At 38.2% G+C, this 15,861-nt stretch overlaps 1 protein-coding gene across 1 annotated transcript; it reads left to right on the top strand.

The window, feature by feature from the left end:
- The first annotated feature begins 8,691 nt into the window (after positions 1 to 8,691).
- On the top strand, positions 8,692 to 15,029 carry LOC113499595 (calphotin-like). Its single transcript, XM_026880109.1, has 4 exons — positions 8,692 to 9,169; positions 9,412 to 10,362; positions 13,804 to 13,923; positions 14,167 to 15,029. The coding sequence occupies exons 1-4, from the start codon at positions 9,158 to 9,160 to the stop codon at positions 14,905 to 14,907; spliced, it is 1,824 nt and encodes a 607-aa protein (XP_026735910.1). The 5' UTR covers positions 8,692 to 9,157; the 3' UTR covers positions 14,908 to 15,029.
- The last annotated feature ends 832 nt before the right edge of the window (positions 15,030 to 15,861 follow it).

Genomic DNA, 15,861 nt, shown 5'->3' with positions numbered 1-15,861 from the left:
CTGGTTACTCGACTTTACTAATGTCATTCCTCAAGCTTTGTGGGGCATGTCACGAGCTGACGAGAGTGGCGCAACGCCCGCACGACCCCCGCGCTCTGTGTAATAACCTAACAGCTACTTTATGTTATATGCCCCCTTAATTTTAAAGACTGACGAAGTTTGATCTGTAATAAGAACCTACACATTTTCACCGTAAACTTTGATTTGGTATGAATTTAGTACATAATGGAATATTTATTGGAAGAAAGGAGATAGTGCCCAACCACTGAGAGGTATCTACATTTGCATTTTGTAGTGTACCTTTGTACAGTTAAAGAGAGAGTAAAAACAAAGTCTTGAGTCTTAATGATCTAAAAGTAATCAAAGAGTTAATCAAACGTAAGAGTACGATCAGGTCAAAAGCATAAATTAGTGTTGTGTATCAATTCAAAAATACTTAACCCTTTATTAATAGTCTCAGGAGTCTCCGGTGATAACGTAGTTACAATTTTTGAGTCAATATCGAATACTAAGTCTGCAAATGACCATACGAATTTGATGGTAATGTTATCAATTAGATTCAATTATAAATCCTAATGCCGTAATAGGTTTTCCCAGCAGGTGGTGCAGCTAGACAGATTAATGTGCGGTGCGTTACCTGTGAATTAAGACACGTATCTGTAACAGTGTTGCATCCATACAAGCGTGAGTAAGCAGTGAAAGCTTATTTGTTATTCACATATAGCGATAAAGCTGACGATTAGCGCTCGCAACTAACAATTAATTTGCTTAACTTGTGACAAGAAGAAAACAAATGAATGTCGTCTTTATTACATTCAAATACAGATTAATTGTTTGTGTCTATTAGAACAAAAGCGAACGCAATTTATTCTATTTAATTTAGTATCAGTTGCAAATAAGAAATCAGCATAAATAAAGATGGTGAGTATACGCATAAACTTCGCGAAACATAAAAGGTATATTTCGCAAGTTTATTGTTCCACAGTGCATACGTTACGGAGTGACTTGTTTGGTATTAAAACTGTATTGTTTTGTAAAAGTCTGTGCTTTGTATGCGTTCATCTAGCCGACGATACGTATCGTGTGACACAACCGACTGCAGTTGCCCGTAATCTTTGGAATACGTTTAGTTATTGTGTTCACGCGTTAAATGGTGCAATTGACTCTACAATGCTTACATACGTAAAAAGTCCGTCGCGTGGCTGAACACTAAATACATGTGCATATTTTTATTTTCTTTGTAATTGGTATCAGTCGCTGGCAGCTTCGTAGTACTACTGACTCTTAAAGCAGTGCTGTTGTAGTTACGCTGAAGGAGAAGAAGCATAGCTCTACAGAATGTATTATGTCGTCTCGCATCCACAATTATTACCGTTAACCTCAAGAGGTCATGGTTGGGTAATTAATATTTCCTTTTGAAGTTTTAAAGTCCTTTGCCACTTTATTTTGTTTGTCGGAGACTGCGGAAATAGCAGAACCAGCTTGGTTCAGATTCTGGGTGTGATTGTGCATATGATTTGTGATGACAAGAATTAAATTCCTTAGTGTGAGAGTAATTTTTAATAAGTTCCTAATCTTCTAAAGTCCGTTATTACTTGCAACTTTACTATACTTTATGTAACCTAGTCTTCAAACATGACTTAAAATTAGTTTTACATCGGAATTCCACTGATAGGTACGCATATGCGTGTGCAATTCATTAGACCAATGTGTTCTTAACTTCACTGTTTAGTAATGCAATCCAAAGCCATTTGTCATTTAAATAGTAATAGTCAAATGTCGCCATGAAATCTATAAAGTCAAGATCTTATTGATCTGAGATAGAGCAATTGAATTATAATTTTAATTGAGATGCAATCTTTGGACTAGTTTGTGATGGGGCAATGTTTAAATGATATTTGGATAGTAATTTTGAATTTGTAGTCGGTAAAATGGTATTTAGTTACAGAGTGGTACCAACTAAAGGAAATGTTAACGTTTTCAATCCGAAATGATTTTAGGTTGTTTAACTTTCCTGTTTAGGTTTCCGAACCCATAGAGCGCAAACGGAACCCTATTATTTAGGCTCCGCTGTTCGTCCGTCCGTCGTGTTATGGCTGTTTCTCATGACTTGTGACAACTAGTACCAATTGTTGCGAAGGTCAAAAATGTATGCCATGCAAATTTGATTTTCTATACCCTACATGCATTTGACCCGTTTTTATTCACATATTAGCATAAATACTTAGAGGCTTTCACAATTTTCCCAGATTAAATGACTCTGGATTTCCAACAAATTGAGCCGCCAGAGAAATTAGGTTACAACAAGCTATTCATTGACATGCAACGAAAGTTAGTTCATGATAAATCATTATGTAGTAATAATTACTCAATCACATTTACATTTGCAAGTAAACGACACGCTAGGATAAAAAATATAAATGCGGGCAGATAAGTGAATATCTTAGCCTTAAATAGGTATCGCTGGCCATCAGACATCATGATAAAACACTAAGTAGTCATTAACTTTCTTTGTCACGTGCGCTTGTCAGCTGACAGTCGTAAGACTCATTGAGACGAGGCGAGAAATATGGAGTTGTAATACATTGCGCAGCCACTTACCTCTGTTATCAAAAGTGATATATACATTGCCGGCAAAGTATAGCTAGTCGCGTGATATTTCTCGCCTCTATGACCCTCTATAACTTATGCTAATACGTCTCGCTAGTCGCTTCATATGCGTGTTTGCTTTGTACGTAATAAATAAAATGTACGTAAAACACCGTAAAGGTCGTTTAAAACCATAACATCTATTCGTTGAAAGTAGGGAGGATAGTAGTTCTATGTAACATCTTTTTATTCTTTTCCGGTCAAGGTCAATACCCATTATCGTCAATACTATTACCGTTCCTTTACTTGCCAAATAAAATTTTGCAAGTAAAGGAACATAATTGATATTTCAACGAGATCCTTTATTCTATTTCATCATACATAGTGGATAAATATTACCAAAAATACCAGCTTCACGAGCAATTGAAATTTTTTAAAACACACATTCAAGTCATAAAAAATAGGCCTTAATAATATCTCATTGATACTTTTTTTAAGAAAATAAATAGATGCCTGTGTGTAATGACACAAGATCAGTGTAATGTTCAGTACAACTGTCAAGGAAAGTGTTTAGGTCGGCGGCGAGTTTGGTAGCAGAATATAAAGTAGAGCGCTCTGCGCCTGCGCAGCCTGTCGCAAGTCTCTGACGCATTCCAGAACACCAATGAGGTCAATAATTTGAGTCAAGGAGATTATGCACTACTTTTTAAGAACTTAGTACATTATGTATACTCTAAATTTGAATTTTAGATGTAAGTGGCCGGTGACGAGCGAAGAGTTAAGCTACAATGTGAAACTTATTCTTTTGTTTCGTCATTTTATGTTTGAACAGCTGAACAAGGGTTTTCTTCTTTTCGTCTGTGGCGAAAAGCCACTTTATAAGAGACGAAACTGGAATTAAAAATACACGTTGTTCAATAAAACCCTAATTCTAATACGATCAAAAGAATCATAATCAAATTCATTATTATTAAACTACCTCGAAGGTTTTCTATAACTTTTGCACAACCTTAGCCTGCCCAGCTTTCAATAAACTGCCTTTTTTATAAACCGATAATTGTAGGGAAGCAGTGGTTTCCTGGCTTCAACAAAGGGTCAAATAACATTGACCTTTTGTTTTGTTTGCTCGAAATCCGAGAGGCAAGGTCAATCGGTCGCGACGTGTGTTATAGGACTGTACAATGTAATATGATACAAGAATTGCAAAGTACGGTCGGCAACAACATTTTATGAAGAAAAACAGCTTGGCATGTATGACAAGGTCAGATTTACGATTTTACGAACTTCAAAAGATATTTGAAAATATCTAAAATAGTAGATATTTTGCAAGTATTCAGTATTAAAATTGTCATGAACAAGCTACTTTGTGATTTCATTTATTAGCATGTAAGAATTATGCTGTAAGTCTGATAGCTTTAATTGATTTTTGTTTCTGTCGGTATGTGTGGTAGTCTGAAAGTTTATAGGGACTGGATGAGTGCAAGGTCGTGGGTTCAAGTATAAAATGTTCACTTTATTAAGTAAACCATTTATATAAATTTTAAGCGATGTTCTTCTTGTTGGTCAATCTAACTCTCGAAAAGAAATGGACCGATATGGATAATTTTCAAAATTTGTAATCAATTCTAGTGATTTCAATTTACGGTGGAAAAATGGAAATATGACTGATTAGGACTCAATTTTTAATGATACAATAAAACTAGCAGGAATCCAAAATATTTATTATTCAATTCGTGCATGAATGGAACACCTTTTACGCAACACCGATCGTTTATCGCTACGCTACTGGAATCGTGATGAATTAGTAACTACCTACAGCTGACTAACGTTTAAGGAAAATATCGTTTTGTTACAAAATAGAACACCGTCACTGTATTAAAAGGAATTTGTAATCTTAATGAGAATGAAGAAATTAACTACTCTGTACAATGACTGAAATTAGCGGTTTTTTTGAAAAATAAAAATCTATCTCTAGAGAAGTAAAAAAATACTTCTTTTGCCCCGAATGAGACGTTTAGGTATATTCATTACTGAGAAAATAGGTTCTCCTAGAAAATAGGTTTAGACTGTAAATCAATTCGTAACTCGACCCGCGTTTACTTTTATTGTGAATATAGCAGAATCGTTGGGACTGGAAGTCTTTTTGAAAGTTTGGAGCAAAATATACTCAATCGTGTTACGCATTTGACTATCCAATCGAGGTCGATCATTTATGAATAAGACCTCCTTTAATAGTTATGTGAGGCGCGTTAAATGAATATGACTGAATTACATCGGTCTAAGGTAGGGTTAATAAGTCACTTAATAATAAAAAAGATTTGAAATGAATAAAATAATGAGCCCGTGTTAACGACCGTTACAACCTAATAATTCTCAGGAGGACCGGAAAATACTAGTTTGGAATGTTTCTAGATTTTACCAAATTTAGAATTTTATTCCTTTTTTAAGTGATTTTAAATTGACACCATGTCACTCTTACGAGGCTTCGTTAAAATAATTATTTCCTTTGGTGAGTAAAAGAGGATACGAATGTTTTCACACCTATATGAGATTTACTCGTTCGTATTCAAGAAATCATTCAATAAAGGCAAAATAGCGAATTTCTGGGAAACGGTCATGCTATAATTCTTGTAATACCTGTAATAATTAAATATTTTGCTAAAGTTTAACTATGTTAAATAACGTGAAGTTTATTTATAAGAGCTTTATACGCACGGTAAGGTGCAAATAACGAGTTGAGTAATAATATAATCATTGAGTTTTCCTTGTAATCATAGGTTCAAAAGACATCAACGAGCGCTACTTACGTATCAATTATATCGATTACATTATCGACTTTTAGGACAAGTTGTGATTTTCTTTATACTCATAAATATATAATACCTATTTTACAATACGAATGACTTGCATCATATGATCTGTATAGATACGAGTATTATAAGGTAGAGTAGAAATAAAAGCCTTTTTTTCTGTTTCTAAGGATCTCTCCATGCAACTCTGGACTAAATATTTGACAACTGAAGTTCAATTGATATTTCAGCTGATTTAAAAGCATTTAGTTATTATTATGTGTGCAGGTTTGACAGGAGCAGTAAAAGGTCACGTTTATTCAATGCACGCGCTGAAAAGGTCACACGTACGTTTGTACTAGTCAGCTGTTGACAACGAAAGAGTAACTAGAGTTATTCGATCGTTAATGCTTTAGAAGGTTTTTAGACACGTATTTCATTATGTCTAGTTTTTCCCGAAGGGTAAGAAGAAGTAGTTCGTTTTATTATTTCTTTTTGAAATATTTTCGGCCTGCCCTGTTGTTTTCCTGTACGACAAATGTGATCGAAACGGACTGTATTGCAAATACTCTATCATGCATGATGTCTTTCAGGTTTATAAATAAGACATGATTTTTGAAATAATTGTAACTATCATAAAACCTCATAAATTCACTTAAACTTTCTCTAGCATTTCTTTAGTTGTCTAACATGATAGACAACTAAATAAAGAAATAAAATAGAAGAAATGTTTATTATTTTTTTAGATAAAAATGCCATTTCAGTAAATCAATTGTTCCAGTCAACATACGAGCTTAGAGCGCATGTTGGCAGGCCCGCCGCGCATGCGCCGAGCTTGCGCAACAATTGGCAACCTTGTGAAGGACGCGCGTGCGCACGCCGGGAAAATGGCCGCTGTCTGTCGCGCATTCTCATGAGCTGGTTGCCGAGGGTAGTTCAAGGGTGGATACTATGTATGTAATAACTTGTACTTATTGCGTAATGTTAGTACTAAAAAAATATCTTCTTTAATGTACCGGGAGTTAAAATCTCTGATAAGAACACTGTCAAGGATCCAATACTGAACTTTGTAATAACTTGAAGATGTTGCATAATGTAAGACGAAATTCCCTTTAATGCCAAAGCGAACAATTTGTAAAAAAAAACACCAGTCGAGAGCGAGTCATTTCGAGACACTGGGGGTTCCGTGCAAAGAAAACATTTCCATCAAATGTATGACCTTACCAACCTCATCTCGGTTCTTTTTTTTTTGTAAGTGGCATTATGACCAGTGACCTAATCACGTAGAAGTTTAGATAAGTCTAATAGCGGTGCACGGATAGAAGAGTGGTTGACGTCACCACGCTAAACCCAATGCGCGCGACGTGTCGCAGGTTCGATCCCAGAGTCCAGGTGTGTTTGAACATGTGATTGGAATGTTTGTGCAACCCAATGCTCTTGTAATAAATTACCTATTCGCTGTTTCATTAAGGTGATCCAGGTAATTACTTTAAGGTGATAAATCCAATGTCGATCAAATGTTCAAGTACTATATTATTTTGTCAACTGACCACGCTAAAATATACAGGGTGTTTGACAGAACGTTGAACATACGAAAATGGTGGATAGGTGGTGTCATCTGCTACTTACTTATTTGGCCCTGGCCCTCTGGATATTTTTAAATATTTTTTTTTCTTTCTTCTTGTTTCACCACTTTCTTAACTTTAAAGTGTATAAGTATAAAAGATAAAAAAAAACTTAATATTGCCTGTTTTACCCATTTTTAATAAAAATTACACTTTAGGCTGAGTAAGTAACAAATGACCCCACCTATCCACCATTTTCGTATGTTCAACGTTCTGCCAAACACCCTGTATAGCTCTATTGCCGGTTTTAAGGTTAAGTATCTTCTACCTCTGGTGAAGATTATTTTTTTAGTTGTCAACGGATGTATGAGAGACAGACAAATTAAAAATACTACATTCGATACTTTTACTGTATATTTAACCGTATTATGAAAATATATATCTACTTAATTAGAAAAAGTGTTAAAAATATTCATAAAATACAGCTATTCATCGATTTTCACTAGTCCCATTTAAATATCTTTTAACACATATTATACAAAGTCCCTTTGTCACGGTGTACACATCGTTGGCTGCTAGTCAAAATAGTCCACGACCTTCCATGCGGATACATTCACCTGAAATCTGTTGTCATGCTAATAGCAGACGACAATTGGAGAATGTTAAAAACCGTTGCAAAGCTAAAAATAGACAAGTCTAGTTAGTTTTTTGTGTTGAGGTTAACGTATACCCCTATTTCAATTACGACAGAATCGAGAATCGGCTTACAAAAATAAGATTTTTTAACTAATCTAAAAAGAATCTTACCGTTGGTCAACGAATTCCATGAATCTGAAATAACATCGAGTACGTTCCAACCAAAAAAATGCTGAATTGATGAATCAGGAAAAAATAAACACGGAAAACCTCTGAAGAGTACGCTAGAGGATGATGCCAGGTTCTTCTTACGTCGAGACTTGATTAGCGTAAAGTGGTTCAAGACAGAACCTTTTTATGATTAACTAGCTGTTTCGCGCTATTTCATTCTCGTGGTTACGAAGATTTTCAGATTGCATGCAACTTCTCCCCGTATTTGTAACATATTGTACAACTGCTCCTATTTATTATAGCGTAATGATAGATATAATGTACAACCGTGCTCAATAAATGGACTATCTAAGAATTAAATATTTTTTCCCGAGATTGACAGATGAATATACAGAATTAATAAATTAACCAATGTGTAGTTTAAGCTGTAAGAGCTATATAACATTCGTATATGTAGATGTAATTCGCATATGCCACCTTGATCGGAGGCTTTTGAAAAACTACGAGTTCACAGAAACAGTCATCTCAAACTTGTCCCGACTAGTTCAACATAGTAAAGATGTTATTTATCTTTGTATGAATTTCGTAATTGTAACAAGTTTAATGTTCTAGAGCCTGTTTGGAATGTCTATCCGTAAATGTTTGTCCGAAACTAGAGCACTATTGCTATGTGTTATGTATGCAATGATAGCACGGAGCACATATAAAATAATATGCAAATATTAGAGCAACTGAAATTGTTGAATGTTTAATAAAAAGTTTGTCAATGCACAACATTTTTATGTGACTCGTATATAATATAAGACACTTTTTTTTGCAATAACTACGATCGATTTTTAAGTAAATTTTATTTTCAGCTGAAATCACTAGGTACTCGTAGTTTTTACACCAGACGGTGGTGATCTCATAATAAAGGCGTTTGATTATTTTCCAAAACTGGTTTTCTTACAATGGATGTAGGCATTAACAATAGAAAGTGCTAATACATGATAAATAAACATTAGTTGCCTGTTTATTCTAGGATCTGTTCATTCCGCCAAATATTCAAATAATCTATTGTTTTGCAATCCTTGTTTCCACAACACTTATAACGACATTATGACCGTGAAGATACAAAATACAAATCCTGAAAAACTTGGTATTTCGTGAATTGAGCGAAGAATCGGTGTGACCGCGAAGTTTCGTGGGCCAGGTGTGTTGCACAAGTAGCCGCATTGTTTACGTGGCATTGTCCAGTCGTCCCATCGGCCGGCTTGTACGTGCGTACTTGAATATATTTAAATTTGGAGATGCCACCAGGATGAGGCAAGCGCACCAGCAACTACTATAAATGCCGTTAGTATCAACCTGAGGGTACAGTTCACAGCTCCAAGCACCCCTGAACACATCTCACCACAAACACCAGCCATGGCATTCAAGGTACGGAGAGCAATTGGATATCGTGAAGTGTAACAAATTGTGATTGTGAAAAGTGAAGAATTTATAGAAAAAAGTGTCATAAATATGTTTTTCAAATTCACATCGGTTATAAAAAGATGATATAAGCTGGAAACGCAGCAGTGTTTCGAAATTATATCAGTGTGCTAAAGTGATAAGTGAAAACGAAATTTTAACGGTAACGATTAGATACAGTTAAATTAATTTATTTCTTCTTGTTGCAGTTGGTTGTCCTCTCTTGCCTTCTGGCCATCGCTCACGGCAGCGCAGTGCCTGCAGCCATCGCCGCCCCCGTAGCGTACGCGGCGCCGGCACCTGTCGCCGCCAGGATCGAGCAGTTCGACCCTTTCCCCCAATACAACTTCGGCTACAACGTAGCTGACTCCCTCACCGGTGATTACAAGAGCCAGAACGAGCAGCGCAACGGAGACCTGGTGCAGGGCCAGTACTCCCTGGTGGACCCTGACGGCACTCGCCGCGTTGTGGACTACACCGCTGACTCTGTGAACGGTTTCAACGCTGTGGTGCGCAAGGAGCCCCTAGTGGCTGCGGCGCCCGCTGTGGTCGCTGAGCCCGCCGTCGTACCTGCTCGCTATGCTGCTGCGCCCGTCGCCGCGGCTCCCGTCGTTGCTCAGCCCGCTGTAGCAGCCCCAGTTGTAACTGCTGCAAGATACGCAGTCGCCCCTGCCTACGCCCGCTACGCCGCTGCACCCGTTGCCGCTCCTGCCCCTGTATACGCTCGCTATGCTGCTGCTCCCGTAGCCGCTCCCGTAGTAGCTGCCCGTTACGCTGCCGCTCCTGTAGCTGCCACCCCCGTGGCTGCCGCTCCTGCGCCTGCCTTCGCCCGTTACGCTGCCGCTCCCGTCGTAGCTGCCCGCTACGCCGCTCCTGTAGCGGCTTACAGTGCTGCATACACCACTCCCTATGCTGCGTATTCTGCTCCTTTCGCTGCCTACAGCGCTCCCGTAGCGGCTGCCTACACTAGTCCATACACCGTTGCTGCCTACTCTGCGCCGGTGGCTGCTGCCTACTCTGCCCCCGTAGCGGCTGCGTACCGTGCTCCCGTAGCCGCAGCGTACGCGGCGCCCGCACCCACAGCCGCCGCTCCCGCCCCGGTCACCACCGTCCGCGCCGCTCCGGCTAAAATCGTAGAATCCAACGATGCCGGATACCGTTACCCTTGAATGCCATGCTGACTTACTTATGCCTGTATACCTCTAAAGACTTGATTTTATACTACTGTTTTAAGCTATTTTTGTACGATGAAATAAATGATTGAGATTTTAAGTTTATCTTTTATTCTTTTGATAAAAATAAGATCTCCATTATGATGTCGATATCCGATGTAGATCCATATTTATTTGACGTTGACATGGAGCTGGAATGAAGCCATAGGAGCAACGCAATAAAACAAGACTATTTCATTGAGTTTTATTTTAGCATTTTTTTTTAAGATTACTGTTATAAAAAAATTGCAGATAGTTAAGACGTTAAAAAATATCTGCAACATTAATTTATAAGTTTAACACTCTAATAGATTTTTTTTTGTCTTTTGATGAATTTAGTTGATTTGTTTGAAAAGTAACTTTATGCATAAAACAGAGTTTAGATTGCTGCCAAAGCGTGGAAATGTCGGAGATGAGTTAGGCTCTAATAAACAAAGACACTTTGTATTGTCCAGGCACCAGATAATTTGTCAACCCCCGGCTATGAGCTCTTCTAATCAAAAAAGTCATCAAATTCACATTACTATAATAAATGTTTTACTATTCCAAGAAAGTTACCTAAAAGATAATATAGACTTAGATTTTTCAGCTGAATACACTTGATACATCTGAAATTACAAATATAGGCATTGAAGCTTGTGCTGCAGCATATAGCATATAATTGAATAATACGAAGTTTACAACATTGTAAGGGCGAAAGTTGAAGAGTACATGTATTTGTTATTTCTTTACCCTTAAATAAATTAAAATTCTGTTAGGAATTGACATTTATCTATTAACAAATATACATTTTTTATTTGTGGATTATGATTGTACTTATTGATTTATAGTAAGCTTTTCATTGCACTTAATAAATGGGATTAAACGCAGTTTGTATAAGAACTCATAACGGACGAGGTGCAGCAGGAGCGAGATTAATAAAAAATAATTTTAATAGTTTTTTATCGTTTATAAGCCATTTTAGGAGCAATTCAATAAGTATCCAATTTAACCAATCGCTGAAATTCCTGAAAATAATATACATTATAATTAACTAGCATGCAGCATGAACCCAAATGTCTTTTTCGATCGAGAAGATTTGAGCATTACCTTATCATCACGATTGCTCACTGCTAGTCTTCAAGCCTTACTATGTTTCGTTACTTTTTGGCTGATGAAAAGATGAACAATTAATATTATTTTAGATATTGAAAAATATCTTGTTAGAAATTATTATTAAAAACAAAACACGAATATATTTTATTATGTTAGATCCGGTGAACTTCGTTTTGCGATCCTGATTTGTGAGTCTCTACTCTAAGCTATTCAGGTCGCCACGTAAACTCATACAAAGAATATTCTTCAATTTTGTCCAGCCGTTTAGAAGGAGTTCATTAGCATACACACGTACAGTAAAATAATATTACTAAGGCAGATCTTTAAAATGCGGTGGGGATTGAAGCTAATAAACAAGAAGGTAAGTTCACATAATGGCACAGAAAGCTTCATTGACATATTTAATCTGTCTCAAAGAATATCACAAACTTTATTTCGCTGACAGAAATGTCAATGTTATTCTTAGTTAAAGTCTCTAGGTAATTATTTTCTAATTCCAACTTATTAATTGCTAACTAAAAGTAAAGGACAACGATCGACAATTGATTAAAACGCATACGATGTGACTGGCCTAACAATATTAATTGGCCAGTGATTTATTCTCGGTAGGTACTGCACGACCGCGGCGCGAGGACACACACTCGTATTGACACATATTTTGGCTTCTTACATAAATTACCTACAAAGTAAAAACTTTTTTATGGGCTCTTCATAGTAAAAATAGTATTGAAACTCGGCCAAGTTTAGCTCTGATGTTTTTAGTAGGCTTACTCCTGATAGAATCAAATTAAGTTTTAATCAATTACAGATCGAGTTAGTTCTCTGGCACAGGGCACTAACGACGCTAATGACCCTGGATTCGATCTCACCATTTTAGGACCAAATCAGAATAAAATGTACCTTATCTTTTGGGAGTAAGCCTGTAGAGTTAGGGGAGCATCAAGTATGTCAAGTATAGATAAGTTAATGCTTAGTCGACAACAATTCCAAGAAAAAATGAAGAAGGTCTTTCTATTATGCGCCACATCCATACTCATTGGTCTTATTTGGTTTATTCCGATTCTAAAGCTAGGATTACTTCTAAATCCTACTACTATTATAAAGGCGAAAGTTTGTAAGTATGGATGTATGGATGTTTGTTACTCTTTCACGTAAAAACTACTGAATGGATTTGAATGAAACTTTACCACAGTATAGCTTATACATCAGAATAACACATAGGCTACAATTTTTGAGGTTTCTAATGTGAGGTCGTAAAAAAACTCTTGCATTGCAAACGCTGACTGAATCGTACAAGATAGATAGAAGGCAGATAGATAGATAGAAGGCAGGTATAAATTATAACTTATATCTTCTAACCACGCGGACGAAGTCGCGGGCAGCAGCTAGTTAAATATAGCTTTATGGACTGTACGGATACGGTATGTACCCAAACATATAGTGCGGGACGTAGGATACGCATTTGTGTCATCCACGAATGCTTGTTCTTGGGGCGTCTTGTGCATGTGATTTGAATGTTTATGAAACCTCGAAACAAGGATCAAAATTCTTAATGAAAGAGCTCTTCGCAATAAAAGGGAGTTTTCTTCTTAGTTCACCAACATTTATATATCGGTTGAAAATGTTTACGTAATGAGTTTCGAACTCTACGTGTTGACGCTGTTATCTTTAATTCAAAACTTGATTGCATTGTATTGGAGCCGGCGCCAAGTAAAGCCACGTGGCTGTGACCTGCACTATGGACATTCGATTTCCTTTTCATGATTCATAGTGACACCTACACTACCTATCTATGCTGTCTAATTTATAAATACCGCTGAACGTTCAGACTGTAGCATACATTAATATCAACAACATCATGTTATGTGCATGACGCTGTCAACGCAGCCTTGTTTGAACATCATTTTCAGTTTTATCTAGGATTTCATTAGCAATTATATTGTAGACCTAGATATCGTATTTTATATTGTGGAAAAAACACTATCATTTAATTGGTCACCTTCCTTTGTGCTTTGCTTCCGAGCTGTTTTACTGTAAGTCAAACGCCAAAGTCTTTGTAAGAAGTATTTGCAAACAAAGCATTAGTCTCAATTAACCAGCCAGCGACATGTTTTTACGGTCACATTGCTACATTGAGATACATCTTCTATTATGCTCAGTAAACGGTACTAGTGATGTATGTTTTCCATCGCATTACGTGGCTTTGTCCAAGCGACGACCGCGCGCCACCGTCACCGCCTCGCTACGACTTGTACGTGCGTACTTGAACATATTTAAATTTGGAGATGCCACCAGGATGAGGCAAGCGTACCAGCAACTACTATAAATGCCGTTAGTGACAACCTGAGGGTACAGTTCACAGCTCCAAGCACCCCTGAACACATCTCACCACAAACACCAGCCATGGCATTCAAGGTACGGAGATCAATTGGATATCGTGAAGTGTAACAAATAGTGATTGTGAAAAGTGATCAATTCATCGTACAAAGTGATAGATTTAGAATTTGTGGTCCAGGCGTCTAAATCAGTGTATTTTTTAAAGCTAACCTGTAAAAACGTGTAAAGCTCTGTGTAATACATTCCAAGCGCGAGTGACTGTCAGTAAAAATCTTCGTGCTATAATTAACATGTCAACTTATTGTAATTTTCTATTTTCAGTTCGTAGTTCTCTCTTGCCTCCTGGCCATCGCTCACGGCAGCGCAGTGCCTGCAGCCATCGCCGCCCCCGTAGCGTACGCGGCGCCGGCACCTGTCGCCGCCAGGATCGAGCAATTCGATCCTCTCCCCCAGTACAACTTCGGCTACAACGTAGCTGACTCCCTCACCGGTGACTACAAGAGCCAGAACGAGCAGCGCAACGGAGACCTAGTGCAGGGCCAGTACTCCCTGGTGGACCCTGACGGCACTCGCCGCGTTGTGGACTACACCGCTGACTCTGTGAACGGTTTCAACGCTGTGGTGCGCAAGGAGCCCCTAGTAGCCGCGGCGCCCGCTGTGGTTGCTGAGCCGGCGGTCGTAGCTGCTCGTTATGCCGCTCCTGTCCCGGCTGCTCCCGTTGTAGCTGCGCGGTATGCCGCTGCTCCAGTTGCTGCCCCAGTTGCCGCTCCAGTTTTCGCCCGCTATGCTGCCGCTCCCGTAGCCGCCCCAGTAGTGGCTGCCCGTTATGCTGCTGCTCCAGTAGCTGCTGCCCCCGTGGTGGCTGCCCGTTACGCTGCTGCTCCCGTAGCCGCTGCCCCCGTAGTGGCTGCGCGCTACGCCGCTGCCCCGGTCGTGGCTGCGCGCTACGCCGCCGCCCCCGTGGCCGCCGCTTATAGAGCAGCTTACACTGCCCCTGTGGCCTACTCAGCTTACTCCACCCCTTATGCCGCCGCCTACACTGCTCCCGTGGCGGCTTGGTGATCAACCCAACTCCACTGAAGATCGAACTCCTATGACATATAAAGACTTGACTTGTACATATTATTAGATTTTTAGGTTTTGTTTACTTTTTACAAAATGGAATAAACGTTTGAGATTATAAATTATTTATTTTAATATTTCTGAAAACCTATTTGTATGTCCTCACATTGACATTAGACCTATACATTGTGCTTAAATATTTCATACGAACTGGATGAATTAATTAGCTCAACACCTTTTATAATCCTCTGCAATAAGTACTAGTTGCAATTGAGAGTGCCAAAACAATGCATCTTTGTGAGGATCTCGACGCAGTAGGCATTCTGTATGACACCTTTCCCATCTATTAGGTAAGTGCTGGCTATTTCGTAGATCCTAAGTTATTTTACATATTAACATTGTGTTGCTTATTATTTGACCATTAGAAAGTACTATTTGGTATCCATTTTAAAATTACTCTCTTAAACCCAGACCTTTTAAGAATGCTTCCGATAAATATCAGAATAAGTCATTATATTGTCCTGATCTATTCCAGCAAAGGTGGAAAGTGTTGTAAAACAACAGTCAGGTAGGACATAATTAAAAGCAGAAAGAGTGCGAAAATACAGGTTCAGTCTCTGTTCATACACGAATAATGTTGTATGGGGGGAACGGGATATTAATCAGATAAAATTGTATCAGAATTTATGTCACTCAGGTTTACGTGAAATAAATTTTCCCGTAGAATTTTCTGAGTGCGCTGATAAAATGTGTGAGATCCCTCAACACAGGGTCATTTTAGATGACATGTACAAAAAAATTATTTGTATTCTTACGGAGTCTGCTGAGCGTAGTGCTATAATTATGCAGAAGCGAAAATATAAACCATTGATAGGATGGAATAAACATGTAAAAAGCGCCCATTGTGAGGCTCGGCTTGCGTTTTTGATGTGGAATTTATATGGTAGGCCAACT

Source organism: Trichoplusia ni, chromosome 12 (genome assembly GCF_003590095.1).
Source record: "Trichoplusia ni isolate ovarian cell line Hi5 chromosome 12, tn1, whole genome shotgun sequence".
Lineage (NCBI taxonomy): Eukaryota > Metazoa > Arthropoda > Insecta > Lepidoptera > Noctuidae > Trichoplusia > Trichoplusia ni.
The sequence above is the reverse complement of the archived record's forward strand: the minus strand, read 5'-3'. Positions and strand labels throughout refer to the sequence as shown.